The sequence below is a fragment of the Rana temporaria genome, chromosome 2 (assembly GCF_905171775.1).
Source record: "Rana temporaria chromosome 2, aRanTem1.1, whole genome shotgun sequence".
Classification (NCBI taxonomy): domain Eukaryota; kingdom Metazoa; phylum Chordata; class Amphibia; order Anura; family Ranidae; genus Rana; species Rana temporaria.
Window position 1 is genome coordinate 4,556,370 of NC_053490.1, and position 16,078 is coordinate 4,572,447.

The 16,078-nt window shown below is 46.2% G+C and overlaps 1 protein-coding gene across 1 annotated transcript in view; it reads left to right on the plus strand.

Annotated features, from left to right (window-relative positions):
- LOC120927339 (zinc finger protein 260-like) overlaps nucleotides 1-15,711 on the plus strand; it is a gene marked incomplete at its 5' end in the record, with an annotated part of 51,740 nt that extends 36,029 nt beyond the window's left edge. The window contains one exon of the mRNA XM_040337936.1: nucleotides 15,198-15,711. Coding sequence (XP_040193870.1) covers nucleotides 15,198-15,708 — 511 coding nt within the window. The remainder of the gene's footprint in view (nucleotides 1-15,197) is intronic.
- Nucleotides 15,712-16,078: the final 367 nt, after the last annotated feature.

The window sequence follows — 16,078 nt, forward strand, 5'->3', positions numbered from 1 at the left end:
CCTCTCCCCTGCCAGTGCCAACCAATGCTGCCCATCAGTGCCAACCAATACTGCCTGTCATTGCGAACGAGTGCCAACCAATGCTGCATTTCAGTGTCAACCAATGCTGCCCATCAGTGCCAACCAATACTGCCTGTCATTGTTAACGAGTGCCAACCAATGCTGCCATCAGTGCCAACCAATGCTGCCTGTCAGTGCCAACCAATTCTGCCTATCAGTGCCAACCAATGCTACCTATCAGTGCCAACCAATGCTACCTATCAGTGCCAACCACTGCCAACCAATGCTGCCTATCAGTGCCAAACAATGTTGCCATGCCAATCAGTGCCAACCAATCCTGCCTATCAGTGCCAAGCAATGATCCCAATCAGTGCCAATCAATGCTACCTATCAGTGCCAATGAATGATGCTTATCAGCGCCAATCAATGCTGCCAACCAGTGAACATCAGTGCTGCCAATCAGTGTCCATCAGTGCTGCCTATCAGTGCCAATTAGTGCTGCCAATCAGTGCCCATCAGTGCTGCCTATTAGTACCCATAAGTGCTGCCAATCAGAGCCCATCAGTATTGCCTATCAGTGCCCATAAGTGCTGCCAATCAGAGCCCATCAGTGTTTCCTTTCAGTGCTTATTAGTGCCACCTATCACTTTCCATCATCTCTGTAAACAGGAGAAATAGAGAGAGAGCGAATCTCCCTAATGTGGACACAGACAGCAATATAAAAACTGACAGGGGTTCTAATTCGTCTCCCCTCCATCCAGAACTAAGAGAAAAAGTTTTGCCTGTAATTACAGTTTAAGGATATAAAGTACATACACAGCACACGGCTGTCTTCACATCATGAGACATTTATCAGGGCTGCAGCTCCTCTAACCTCCACAAGGTGGTGATCTCACTTCTACCCAGACAGGAAGTCTCTATGGAAGTCAGGAAGTGATGTCAGGTAAAGATAACTGGAACAGACAGGAAGTGATGTTGGGACACGCAGGAAGTGAGGTGCAAGACAGACAGGAAGTGATGTTTGGGACAGACAAGAAGTGATGTGGGAGACAGACAGGAAGTGATGTGAGAGACAGGAAGTGATGTTGGGGACAGGCAGGAAGTGATGTACGAGACAGGCAGGAAGTGATGTAGGATACAGACAGGAAGTGATGTGCAGACAGACAGGAAGTGATGTGGGAGACAGACAGGAGGTGATGTCAGGCACATATAGGGATTTCCAGATGAGAGGTGAGTCAGGAGGAAGTATAAATGAATGTAATTCTCCATGGTTGTGACGAGTTCCCATCCTGCAGATTCACCTAGTCAATTCTGAGGATGGGAACTTGCTTGCTCAATGTGAACTGACTAGATCCCATCCCACAGAATAACCTTTTTTTGCCCCCTAGTGGTCAGGTCATGTATAAGGATGGGAACTAGACAGTTCACTATGAGGGAGCTAATTCCCATTCTGCTAAATGACCTTTCTTCATTATACAGAGAGAGAGAGGGGTATACAGGGAGATATACAGAGAGAGGTATACAGATATACAGAGAGAGGTGGAGAGGTATACAGGGAGATATACAGAGAGAGGTATACAGGGAGATATACAGAGAGAGGTGGAGAGGTATACAGGGAGATATACAGAGAGAGGTGGAGAGATATACAGAGAGAGGTGGATAGGTATACAGGGAGATATACAGAGAGAGGTGGATAGGTATACAGAGAGAGGGGGAGAGGTATACAGGGAGATATACAGAGAGAGGTGGATAGGTATACAGAGAGAAAGCCTAATGACCTCCCATAAAATGGCTCAGATGAAGATATAAAATCCAGCTGAGAAAAGTGTCTATCGCCTTCCAGCAAGACATATATTCCATATTACATACCTTAGATTGAAAGATCAATGTGTGCCCCAATCATGGCTGGGCAACAATATGTGGTCAGAACAGCCGTGATTAACCACTTAAGGACCCCTTCACGCCGATATACGTCGGCAGAATGGCACGGCTGGGCACATCAACGTACCTGTACGTTGCCTTTTAAGCCCAGTCGTGGGGTCGCGCTCACATGACCCGGTCCGAAGCTCCGTGACCGCGGCCGTGGACCCGATTGCCGCTGGAGTCCCGCGATCGGTCCCCAGAGCTGAAGAACGGGGAGAGGTGAGTGTAAACACAGCTTCCCCGTTCTTCACTGTGGCGCCGTCTTTGATCGTGTGTTCCCTTATGTAGGGAAACACAATCAATGACGTCACACCTACAGCCACACCCCCTACAGTTAGAAACAGAGACAAGGTCACACTTAACCCCTTCAGCGCCCCCTTGTGGTTAACTCCCAAACTGCAATTGTAATTTTTACAGTAAACAATGCATTTTTAATGACAATGGTCCCAAAAATGTGTCAAATTGTCCGAAGTGTCCGCCATAATGTCGCAGTCACGAAAAAATCGCTGATCGCCGCCATTAGTAGTAAAAAAAAAAATTACTAAAAATGCAATAAAACTATCCCCGATACGCTATAAATTTTGCGTATCGATAAATCGATAAACGCTTATTGTGAATTTTTTTACCGAAAATATGTAGAAGAATACGTATCGCCCTAAACTGAGGAAAAACATTTTTTTTTATATTTTTTTGGGGGATATTTATTATAGCAAAAAGTAATAAATATTGCATTTTTTTCAAAACTGTCGCTCTATTTTTGTTTAAAGCGCAAAAAATAAAAACCGCAGAGGTGATCAAATACCACCAAAAGAAAGCTCTGGCCAGGTCCTTTAGCTGCCTAAAGGTCCGGGTCTTAAGTGGTTAAATAGTGCACTGCTTCTTACTAGAGCCAATCAGTTTACCTCGATTTCCGCGCCAAAAAGAAGGGAGGGTAAAATTGAGGAGAAACAGATGGATACCACGGACCAATGAATGGTCTGAATTGTTCCATCTGTGTATCCCATCGATCTGTCACCGCCTTCGTCATGGGCCGCCCTCGATCTTCGCGGAGTCTGGCCTGGCTGTGCGCGGTGACGTCAGACACGTAACCGCCGACACGCGGTGGGCGGAAATGTCTGGAAGATGGAGAACTCAGAACGCGCATGCGTGAAACGATGATGCATAGCCACAGTGACCGCTCAAGACAGATGGGCAGAGCCACCCAGTCGGGTGACTGCCAATCAGCGAGGGCAGAGGACGAACAAGCCGCGGTGCATGATATATCTCAGGCGCGCGTACCCATGAGGGATGGTTCTCAGGGGCATGTAACTGCACTATGCACTCGAGAAAGAGTGCAGCCCCAAGCAACCAAAAGTCACATGGGGCTCTCATGTGCCGGGGAGCCTCGGTAAGCCATGTGGAGCCACCCGGTGGTTTAAAGAAAACACAATGCTCATAAAACATAGTTGTAAATGAAAAGCAGCCGACTAGTAACTCCCCCCAGCAGGTGATCGTGGCCAGCATCAGCTAGCACTTTCTTCCCTGCTAAGGAGGAGCCTGCTGGCTGCTTCTATTTTATTGTTATGTGATTGGCTGATCAGCGTCTATCTGCACCTCCTAGTCCAATCAGGTGCATGCAGATAGATACCAGCATGGATGGAGGGTAAGTCACAAAGTGCTACTGTGCCCCCTGCAGACTTTATTGAATCTCTTTTTAAAAGAGAAACCTGGCAGAGATTGACAAGCTGGCATTGAGAAAAATGGATGAGGATGACTCTGGGTGGATATGATTGTTACATTGTGGAGATCCTCTTCATAATGTAACTCTCATCCTCACACAGAGTCATCTTCATCCCCACCCAGCACCATCTACCCCTCTCCACAACGCATCCCCAGCACCATCCACCCCTCTCCACAACGCATCCCCAGCACCATCCACCCCTCTCCACAACGCATCCCCAGCACCATCCACCACTCTCCACAACGCATCCCCAGCACCATCCACCACTCTCCACAACGCATCCCCAGCACCATCCACCCCTCTCCACAACGCATCCCCAGCACCATCCACCACTCTCCACAACGCATCCCCAGCACCATCCACCACTCTCCACAACGCATCCCCAGCACCATCCACCCCTCTCCACAACGCATCCCCAGCACCATCCACCACGCATCCCCAGCACCATCCACCCCTCTCCACCACGCATCCCCAGCACCATCCACCCTTCTCCACAATGCATCCCCAGCACCATCCACCCCTCTCCACAAAGCATCCCCAGCACCATCCACCCCTCTCCACAAAGCATCCCCAGCACCATCCACCCCTCTCCACAACGCATCCCCAGCACCATCCACCCCTCTCCACAACGCATCCCCAGCACCATCCACCCCTCTCCACAATGCATCCCGAGCACCATCCACCCCTCTCCACAACGCATCCCCAGCACCATCCACCTCTCTCCACAATGCATCCCCAGCACCATCCACCCCTCTCCACAACGCATCCCCAGCACCATCCACCCCTCTCCACAACACATCCCCAGCACCATCTACCCCTCTCCACAACACATCCCCAGCACCATCCACCCCTCTCCACAACGCATCCCCAGCACCATCCACCCCTCTCCACAACGCATCCCCAACACCATCCACCCCTCTCCACAGCGCATCCCCAGCACCATCCACCCCTCTCCACAATGCATCCCCAGCACCATCCACCCCTCTCCACAACACATCCCCAGCACCATCCACCCCTCTCCACAACACATCCCCAGCACCATCCACCCCTCTCCACAACGCATCCCGGTCCAAAAATCGGCCTCAAAAATCGGCATCATATATCGGCCATCGGCCGTCCCAATTTCTAAATATCGGCCAGAGAAAAACACATATCGGTCGACCCCTAGTGGAGAAGTATACAGAGAGAGGTGGAGAGGTATACAGGGAGGCTGCACTTCCTCTGAGCGCCACTAAGTGGTGATATCATCTACTCCATGACAGGGAATCTGTATAGAGAAAAAAACAAGAAGCAGGAAGTGTTATCAGGAGCAGGTAGGTTGTGATGATAAGCACACATAGGAAGTACAGAACAGACAGGAAGTGATGTAATACAGACAGGAAGTCCTGGGTGAGAGTTAAAGTGGAGGTTCACCCTATAAAAAACTTCTATCACTACATCCAGCCCAGTTCTGCATATACAATGACACTGACCTTTTTTTTATTATTGTCGTAGATAACGTTTAGCCTTAGCATTCACCGCGGCTTCCGGGTAGGGAATCCCGCGGGAGTGGATGTTCCTATTGACATGCCAATTGATTGACAAGCTAAATGACGGCGCACACAGCACGTCACGACTTCCCGAAAGAAGCTTGGGTCGGCTCGGCTCTATTCGACGCCAGTGCGCAGGCGCCGAATAGAGCCGAGCCGACCTGAGCTTCCTTCGGGAAGTCGTGACGCGCTGTGTGCGCCGTCGTTTAGCATGTCAATCAATTGGCATGTCAATAGGAACATCCACTCCCGCGGGATTCCCTACCCGGAAGCCGCGGTGAATGCTAAGGCTAAACGTTATCTACGACAATAATAAAAAAAAGGTCAGTGTCATTGTATATGCAGAACTGGGCTGGATGTAGTGATAGAAGTTTTTTATAGGGTGAACCTCCACTTTAAGTGAAGATGAAGTAGAGAGGAGACATTGCTGGAAGTGTCAGGAGAGGAGGGAATAAGATATTATATTCTATATACACCCAGTAATCCCCTGTCATGTCCGTCCTCTTCCTCCATAGTCACTGTGACGTCTTTTATCTCCAGCAGATGATGATACACACATATATAGTGTGGAAATGTAGATTAACCCCTTCAGGGTCAGAACATTTCCTCACCTATGGGGTCAGAACATTCTCTTCATATTGGAGATGTGGGGGGAGGGGGTTATATGTAGACACAAAGGCGGAAGGGAAGGAGGCTCCCTGTCCCCAGAAACATATCAAACACTAAACTGAATGTTCCTCTGTGTGTAAGACCACTGGGGGGCGTTCTTACATAATAAAAACCCTCATATAATCCCCCATACACCCCCATCCTAATATTGTACAACCAGTACAGTCCAGATCATTCTCTCTTATCAATAATTGGTCCACAGGGAAATCTGTATAGATCACAGGACCAATGAGGATGGAGGAGGACCAGAGTCACATGACTGAGAGGATACTAAACCTCACCCTGAAGATCATCCACCTGCTGACCGGAGAGGTGAGGAGGATTCTGGGAGGTCACATGACATCACTCTTATCTCTATTAAAGTGGTAGTAAACCCGCTGCTGTTTTTTTTAACCTACCTGAAAGGCAAAAGCCATAATGAGCTAGTATGCACCGCATACTAGTTCTTTATGAAATACTTACCTTGGAACGAGGCATGGGGAACTTACCTGGTCCACGCCGAGGGAGATGTCATCTTGCCTCGGCGTGTCTTCCGGGTATCGCTGCTCCAGCGCTGTGAGTGCCTGGAAAGGCGATGTCGTCACTCCCGCACATGCGCGTGGGAAACTTCTTGCCGGCAAGGTCCGGTGGCTGCCGGGCCTTTAGCCGAGGATCGCCGCTGCAGTCAGCAGCGCATTGCGGGGGGACTATCTCCTAAACCGTACAGGTTTAGGATATATTCTTTATACCTACAGGTAAGCCTTATTATAGGCTTACCTGTAGGTAAAAGTGGAAGTACAGAGTTTACTACCACTTTAATAAAACACAGACCTGACCGGAGAGGTGAGGAGGATTCTGGGAGGTCACATTACATCACTCTTATCTCTATTCATAAAAAATAGACCTGAACGGAGAGGTGAGGAGGATTCTGGGAGGTCACATGACATCACTCTTATCTCTATTCATAAAACACAGACCGGAGAGGTGAGGAGGATTCTGGGAGGTCACATGACATCGCACTTATCTCTATTAATAAAACACAGACCTGACCGGAGAGGTGAGGAGGATTCTGGGAGTCTAACACGATATTCCTATTGGTTCCCCAATACAGAGATTTCCTCTGGTGAAGTCAGGTGATCACATGACCATCACAGTGCCTCCATGTGACTTCCTAAAACCCAAGAGACACAACATGGAGAAGATTCTAGAAGTCACCAAGAAGATGATGGAGCTGCTGACAGGAGAGGTGAGGAGGATTCTGGGACATTATCCAGTAACAGACAAGAGGTGTGTCTGGATGGTGACTGTATCATTGTGTGTGTCAGGTTCCTATAAGGTGTCAGGATGTCACTGTCTATTTCTCCATGGAGGAGTGGGAGTATTTAGAAGGACACAAGGATCTCTACAAGGACGTCATGATGGACAATCAGCCGCCCCTCACATCACCGGGTAAGAGGAGACTTTATTGTAAAGGAGAGAGCAGTACGGAGGCTCCACCTAGATCCCCCATCATCTGATAAACACATAGAAACAATGGATCCAGTCAGTGTGTGTGTTTCCTACAGATGGATCCAGTAATGGGAACCCACCAGAGAGATGTCCCCGTCCTCTGTATTCCCGGGATTCCACACAGGAAGATCAGGTTGGTGGGATGAAGCATCTAGAACATGAAAATGACTTGTGGAGGTGGTGTATGGATTCTACAAGATATTTTCTTGGTTTAGGGTGAAGATCTGATGAACATGAAAGTTGAGGGTGAAGTAGAAGAGACGTATGTGAGGGATGATCAGCAATATACGGAGGAGGCTGGAATGACGAGGACATTCATAGAGGAGGACACTTCTACAGAGAATAGCACAGGTGACCCATAATATATTCAGAGAGTAGTATGGAGGCTCCACCTAGATCCCCCATCATCTGATAAACACATAGAAACAATGGATCCAGTCAGTGTGTGTGTTTCCTACAGATGATTCCAGTAATTGGACCCCACCAGAGAGATGTCCCCGTCCTCTGTATTCCCGGGATTCCACACAGGAAGATCACACCATCCCTCACTGTTACAAGGTTGGTGGGGTGGAGCATCTAGAACATGGACTCGTGGAGGGGATGTGAGGATTTTATATATGTGATGTCACATTATTAACCCCTTCCCGCTGAGCGTGCGCATATATGAAGCCCCACCGGACTGGGTGTTTTTCCATAGGGCTTCATATATGGGTATGTGTCTTTGTGCTGGGAGCGTACTGCAAGGTCTCACCGTCAGCCCCAGGTCTTGTACTAATGATTGGGTCCTGGAACTCCTGGTTCTGGGTCACCTGATCACTGTGACGCCCGCCCCTGTGTTTTCTCTCTTTGAGTGGAGGAGAGGAATGCATTGTATCTCTCTCTCCTTGCAGAGACCAAAAAAAAACTGTGTGTAAAATAAAAATGAATAATAATAAAGGTCAGTGCCAGGGTTAGTGTTTAGGTCAGTATTGTTTTGTGTAGATTTAACCACTTCATTACCCAGCCATAGTCATTTGACGTCCACAGAGGGGATCTCCCATCCTGGGTGGAGGTCATATGACGTCCTGGGCTTTGTGCGGTGATATCTGAATGATGGGTGCAGCTACTCAGATATCCTTCTCTTCTGCCGGCGATTATGTTCACGATAAGAACGATCATAGCGGCACCTCCCCCGCTTGAACGTTCTTATAGGCGGCGGGAGGGGAGCTTCTCCAGGCTCTCCCGTGCAATTGGGGGCCCAGAGAATGAATCGTCCGGCGCCGGAAGGGAAGCGTAGAGATGACTGGTGACCAGATGGTCACCAGTCATCTCTATGACCGTCGGAGGCCCGGGCGCGATGTGATGACGTCACGCCGGGTTCTCAGAAGTAAACAAAGCCGCGATTGCGGCTAGTAAGCATGAGACCGATTAATTTTTTTTCACGATCTCATGCTTTCCAGCCTGAAGGAGAGATGTGAGGTCTTATTGACCCCCCCGCATCTCTTCATAAAGAGGACCTGTCACACACTATTCCTATTACAAGGGATGTTTACATTCCTTGTAATAGGAATAAAAGTGATAAAAAAAATTATTTAACAAAAAGTAAAAAATAATAATAATAATAAAAAAATTAAAACGCCCCTGTCCCCGGTAGCTCGTGCTCAGAAGTTAACGTACACATAAGTTCCGTCCACATATGTTAACGTTGGTCAAACCACATATGTGAGGTATCGCCGCGTGCGTTAGAGCGCGTGCAACAATTCTAGCACTAGACCTCCTCTGTAACTCTAAACTGGTAACCTGTAAAAAATATCAAAGCATCGCCTATGGAGATTTTTAAGTACGGAAGTTTGGCGCCATTTCATAAGTGTACGCAATTATTAAGCGTGACATGTTAGGTATCTATTTACTCGGCGTAACATCATCTTTCATATTTTACAAAGAAATTGGGCTTTACTGTTTTGTTATTTTTTAATTCATGAAACCATTTTTTTCCCCAATAAAGGCGTTTGAAAAATGATTGCGCAAATACAGTGCAAGATAAAAAGTTGCAATGACCGCCATTTTATTCCCTCGGGTGTCTGATAAAAAAAACATATATAATGTTTGGGGGTCCTGAGTAATTTTCTAGCAAAAGAATGATGATTTGTACATGTAGGAGAGAAGTGCCAGAATAGGCCCCCCGGTATTGAGGTGGTATAAAAGCCTGGTATTGAAGGGGTTAAAGAAATATATATTTTGTAATTAGTATTAGTGTCAGTGTGTTTTAGTTAGGATAAAAAAAGTAAAATGTGCAGTATTGTTTCTGGGCTGTACTACGGGTACAAACAACAACTAACGTACACATATGTGACATCGCTGCGATCGTCAGGAGCAGGAACATTTATTTTGTGTTGCTCTTTGGTGGAAAGTTATGGTAGTATCAAGAAACATACAGCTACATTTTAAAAAAATTAAGTAATTTTTATTTACTATTTTGGGGTAGTTTTATTTGATAATAAAGAAAATCAGGAGATATCCATAACTATTTACCACCCAATGAAATCCCAATTTGCCCTAAAAACAACGCGGTATAATCCACCTGGATACACAAAGTCGTTATGATGATATGTACGGTTTTACTAGCACATGTCAAAGTTGCAAAACTGTGCTTAGGCATTAACATTTGTTTTACCATAAGGCGGGAAGGGGTTAAAGTTTATGTTTTACAGACGATCTTTTCTCGGATTTTCTTGGTTTAGAGTGGAGATCCAATCGATATAGAATTTGAGGTGAAATCAGAAGAAGAAGAGACGTATGTGAGGGATGATCAGCAGTCTATGGAGGAGGATGGAATAACGGGGACATTTATAGAGGAGGACACTCCTACAGAGATCAGCACAGGTGGGTCATTAACACTAAATCCATTCCTCCACCCATACTGCTCACTGATTGGTCCAGAGTAGGGCGGGGACTGGGTGATATCAGCCTGTAATCCCCTGGTCACTTTCCTGAGCTGTGTTCCCCGTCCTGTATTCCTGTATTTCTCTCGGATAATCTTCCTTCTCTGTGCTGCAGACACAGTTCATGTCTCTAGGATGGATTTATGGAGATTCTGGGGTTCAGCTGGTAGTAAAATGTTGATTTTCTCCATAGGCATTGCTTGTCTTAGTCCTCTGGGGTATGAGTCTTACATTGTGTCCCATACCCGGATCTAGAAATCTAAAGTGCTAATTTTAAAGGCTTGTTTGCAAGTTATTGTCATAAAAAGTGTTTGGGGACCCGGGTCCTGCCCCAGGGGACATGTATCAATGCAAAAAAAAGTTTTAAAAAAACGTCAGTTTTTTCGGGAGCAGTGATTTTAATAATGCTTAAAGTGAAACAATAAAAGTGAAATATTCCTTTAAATTTCGTACCTAGGGGGGTGTCTATAGTATGCCTGTAAAGCAGCGCATGTTTCCCGTGCTTAGAACTGTCCCTGCACAAAGTGTCATTTCTGAAGGATAAAAAGTCATTTAAAATCACTGCTCCCGAAAAAACTGCAGTTTTTAAAAGTTATTTTTGCATTGATACATGTCCCCTGGGGCATATAAGCCTTTAAAATTAGCACTTTAGATTTCAAACGTTCGAGTCCCATAGACTTTAATGGGGTTCTAAAGTTCACATAAACTTTTGGTCTTTTCGCAGGTTCTGGTGCAAACCGAACGGGGGGGGGGGGGGGGGGACGGGTGTTGGGCTCGTCCCTAATCTATAACATCTCTCAATTCATTACATAGAAATATCTGTCACACACATCATTAGACATGCACAGTGTATCTCCTCTGCAATTTTAATTTTGACATCACATTTTTATTTTGTTTTAGTTGTATTTTAGTCATCTGAATTGTTTTAGTTTTCGTTGTATTTACCCAACTAAAATCTGCAGTACGTTTTAGTCGACTAAAATGTAATTGTTTTTTTTTTCCGGTAAATTGTAATGCATTATTTAGACCTTTCTCTAGAATTTCCAAACTCATGATATACTCCTGGAGTAAAAATCCAATCGGATGTTCTTATTTCTGGTATGAAGGATTGAACACGCACTACAGACACAGATTTAGCCCTTGTGATATAGAACGTCTTTATAAATAAAACCGAGTTTCATAAACAAACAAAAATATTGCTTTTTGACAAACAGAAGTGCAAATGTAAAATATAATAAAAACAACAACAAATAAACTGTAAGCTCTATCGGCTGTCATGCCATTGCACATGTGACCCGAATATATTACCAACATGAAATATTAAGAAGAAAAAGAAATGTTGGAACTTTAACCACTTCAGTCCGAGAAGGATTTGCTCCCTTAATGACCGGGCCATTTTTTGCCATACAGCAATTGCGCGGTCGTGCGACGTTGTACCCAAAAAAAATGATGTCCTTTCTTTTCCCACACATATAGGTAGATTCAGAAAGAGTTAGGCCGGCTTATCTACAGATAAGCCGACCTAACTCTGAATTTGCACCCACCTATGTTTAAGTGTATTCTCAAACAGAGATACGCTTAAACATATCTAAGATACGACGGCTTGCGCCGTCCTTTCTTAGGTTGCAATATTTCTGCTGGCCACTAGGTGGCGCTTCCATTGTGGTCGGCGTAGAATATGCAAATCAGTAGATACGCCGATTCACGAACGTACGCCCGGCCGACGCAGTACATTTACGCCGTTTACGTAAGAGATAGGCCGCCTAAAGTTAAAGATGCCCCCTAGGTGGCGTAGCCAATGTTAAAGTATGGCGGCCGTTCCCGCTTCGAAATTCGAAATTTTTACGTCGTTTGCGTAAGTAGTCCCCGAATAGGGATTTACATAGTTTACGTCCACGTCGAAATCAATAGGCCGGTGCGGCGTACTTAGCCACAATGCACACTGGGAAATGTAGGCGCCCGGCGCATGCGCAGTCTAAGAAAAAGCTTAAAAAACGCAAGGTCAAGCTCCATTAACATAAAACATGCCCCCTCAGACACATTTGAATTAGGCGCCCTTACGCCTGCCCGCTTTAGGCTACGCCGCCGTAAGTTAGCAGGCAAGTACATTGTGAATCATGTACTTGCCTCGCTAACTTACGGCGGCGTAGCTTAAATGCCTTAAGTTACGCCGCCGCAAAGTTGCGGCCATGTACCTGAATCTACCTAATAGAGATTTCTTTTGGTGCAATTTGATCACCTCTGCATTTTTTATTTTTTGCGCTATAAACAAAAATAGAGCGACAATTTTGAAATGACAATTTTGAAAAAAAAAAAAATTTTTTTACTTTCTGCTATAATAAATACCCCAAAAAAACAATAATTTATTCATCAGTTTAGGCCGATATGTATTCGGACACTTTTGACACATTTTTGGGACCATTGACATTTATACAGAGATCAGAGCTATAAAAATGCACTGATTACTGTGTAAATGTCACTGGCAGTGAAGATGTTAACACTAGGGGGCGATCACAGGGTTATATGTGTTTCTACCTGTGGGGGGGAGGGGCTGACTGGAGGAGGAGAGAGATCGCTTTTCCTGATTGCTAGGAACAGCAGATCTGTCTCTCCTCTCCTGTCAGAACGGGGATCTGTTTACACACACAGATCCCCGTTTTTGCTCCCGTGCCCACGATTGCTGGTGGACGACGGACCTCGCAGCTGCCTGCCACACGCATCAGGTCCCCTGCAGTGCAACGGGCACGTGCCTGCACCTGCTATGGCTCTTAAAGGAGCCAACATACCAGTATGGTGATTCGTTGGAACGAGCCAACCCGCTGATGGCGGCTGGTCGGCAAGTGGTTAATGTACTATTATTATAGGCTGGGGATGGAATTGTGTTTGCCGATTTAGAAAAGGCCAGCAGAGGGCACCAAAGAGATAATGTGAATGAGTGCAATGTGTGGAACTGCATAGGAAAGGGAAAGGATTGATGGGAGCCTGCTTCTCTCAGCCAATACAGCTTGCCGATAGAGTCAGGGGGCTGGGCTTTAAGAGACAGGGGGCGCTCCAAGGAAAGCAGAACTTCAGTCCCTCTCTCACATTTTTGTTCTGTTTTCGTTCATTAACCAATATCGGAGCAGTTCTGTTATACCTCATATCTGGGTATTATATGAGAAATTTCCTATTTACTTATTTCATAGCGGTTTGATTTTATATCTGATGATGTGATTGGAGCACAAACTTCTACATGTTGATAATAATCTTTGGAACCTTAAAAAAGAAAGTGGTAAAGAGGGAGGAGTCAATAACCCAATGATGGTGGTCTTCAGGATCAGTCCAGTCTTCATCTTGGTTGTTCTTCCCACATTCTCACTCTCTGACCTCTGGTGGGACTCAGCCCCGCTGTTATTCATGACTAAATCATGGACTAGATCAGAGAGTGCAGGACTTCTTGTGTTGGGAAGATGACAATGAGTGATGGAGGGGGAGGGGGACACTCATCCTATAGTCCCCTCATCACTCTCACTTCTATAAATGACAGTTCGTACACACGATCGGTTCTTCTGATGAAAACGGACCGATGGACCATTTTCATCGAACGAACCGATCGTGTGTGGACCCCATTGTTTTTTTATCCATCGGTGAAAAAAAATAGAACCTGTTTTAAATTTTACTTATTGTTAAAAAATCGATAGAAAAAAACGATTGTCTGTGGGTAAGTCCATCGGTTAAAAATCCACGCATGCTCAGAATCAAGTCGACGCATGCTCGGAAGCATTGAACTTCATTTTTCTCAGTACGTCGTAGTGTTTTACGTCACCGCGTTGGACACGAACGGATTTTTAACTGATGGTGTGTAGGCATCACTGATGAAGGTCAGCTTCATCGGATATCCGACGAAAAAATCCATCGGATTAGATTCCATCAGATATCCGATCGTGTGTACAGGGCTTCATTGTGTCCTCACTCTCTGACTAATGTCCATGAATAAAGAAATGATCTGGTAGGAGATCAGAGGATCCATTTACTAGTTACCTTGAGGGGGGAATTGTAAGATCCTCAGAGACAAAGCTGCCTGATGTGGGCGGAGTCCTGGTGTAGGGGAACCAATCTGCTCATGTCTAGTAATAATCTTTGTATTTCTATTTTAGTAGATGGACGGGAGATGAGGAAAACCTCAGAGGATTGTCTCACTTTGTCTCCAGACTGTAAAGTAGAAGATGAGGACATCACACAGTATAGTCCAGGAGAAAACCCGACTACCTCAAATGTCCATCCGGCACCACACAGTATAGATGGACCATCGTATTCCTCTTATCCTGAGGAACCTCAGACTGTACGGGACGGTGCCGGACCATCGTATTCCTCTTATCCTGAGGAACCTCAGACTGTGAGGGACGGTGCCGGACCATCGTCTTCCTCTTATCCTGAGGAACCTCAGACTGTGCGGAACGGTGCCGGACCATCGTATTCCTCTTATGCTGAGGAACCTCAGACTGTGCGGGACGGTGCCGGACCATCGTATTCCTCTTATCCTGAGGAACCTCAGACTGTGCGGGACGGTGCCGGACCATCGTCTTCCTCTTATCCTGAGGAACCTCAGACTGTGCGGGACGGTGCCGGACCATCGTCTTCTTCTTATCCTGAGGAACCTCAGACTGTGCGGGATGGTGCCGGACCATCGTATTCCTCTTATCCTGAGGAACCTCAGACTGTGAGGGACGGTGCCGGACCATCGTCTTCTTCTTATCCTGAGGAACCTCAGACTGTGCGGGACGGTGCCGGACCATCGCCTTCCTCTTATCCTGAGGAACCTCAGACTGTGAGGGACAGTGCCGGACCATCGTCTTCCTCTTATCCTGAGGAACCTCAGACTGTGTGGGACGGTGCCGGACCATCGTCTTCTTCTTATCCTGAGGAACCTCAGACTGTGAGGGACAGTGCCGTCCTTCCAACTGATAGGAGGCTTTCCTGTACTGAGTGCGGGAAATGTTTCCCTTTTAAATCCCATCTTAATGTGCATATAAGATCTCACACAGGTGAGAAGCCATATTCCTGTCCTGAGTGCGGGAAATGTTTTTCAAAGGATTCTGGTCTTTACAGACATCAGAGATCTCACACGGGGGAGAAGCCGTACTCCTGTCCTGAGTGCAGAAAGTGTTTTTCATATAAGTCCGATCTTTACACACATCAGAGATCTCACACGGGGGAGAAGCCGTATTCCTGTCCTGAGTGTGGAAAATGTTTTTCACAGAAGTCCAGTCTTTGCAGACATCAGAGATCTCACACAGGGGAGAAGCCGTATTCCTGTCCTGAGTGTGAGAAATGTTTTTCAAGGAAGTCCCATCTTTACACACATCAGAGATCTCACACAGGGGAGAAGCCGTATTCCTGTCCTGAGTGTGAGAAATGTTTTTCAAGGAAGTCCCATCTTTACAGACATCAGAGATCTCACAAAGGGGAGAAGCCATAGTCCTGTCCTATCTTCCTGTACATCAGGGTCCAACCCAACCCTCATGCCGCGTACACACGACCGTTTTTCGGGTTCTTAAAAAATGACGTTTTTTTAAAGTCATTAGAAACGACCGTGTATGGGCTCCAGAGCATTTTTTACGATCTAAAAAATGGGCATTAAAAATTTCGAACATGCTCTATTTTTTCACTATGTTTTTAACGTTGTTGTTTTTAAAGTTGTAAAAAATGGTTGTGTGTGGGCTTTAACGACGTGAAAAAAACGTGCATGCTCAGAAGCAAGTTATGAGACAGGAGCGCTCGTTCTGGTAAAACTAGCGTTCGTAATGGAGATAGCACATTCATCACGCTGTAACAGGCTGAAAAGCGCG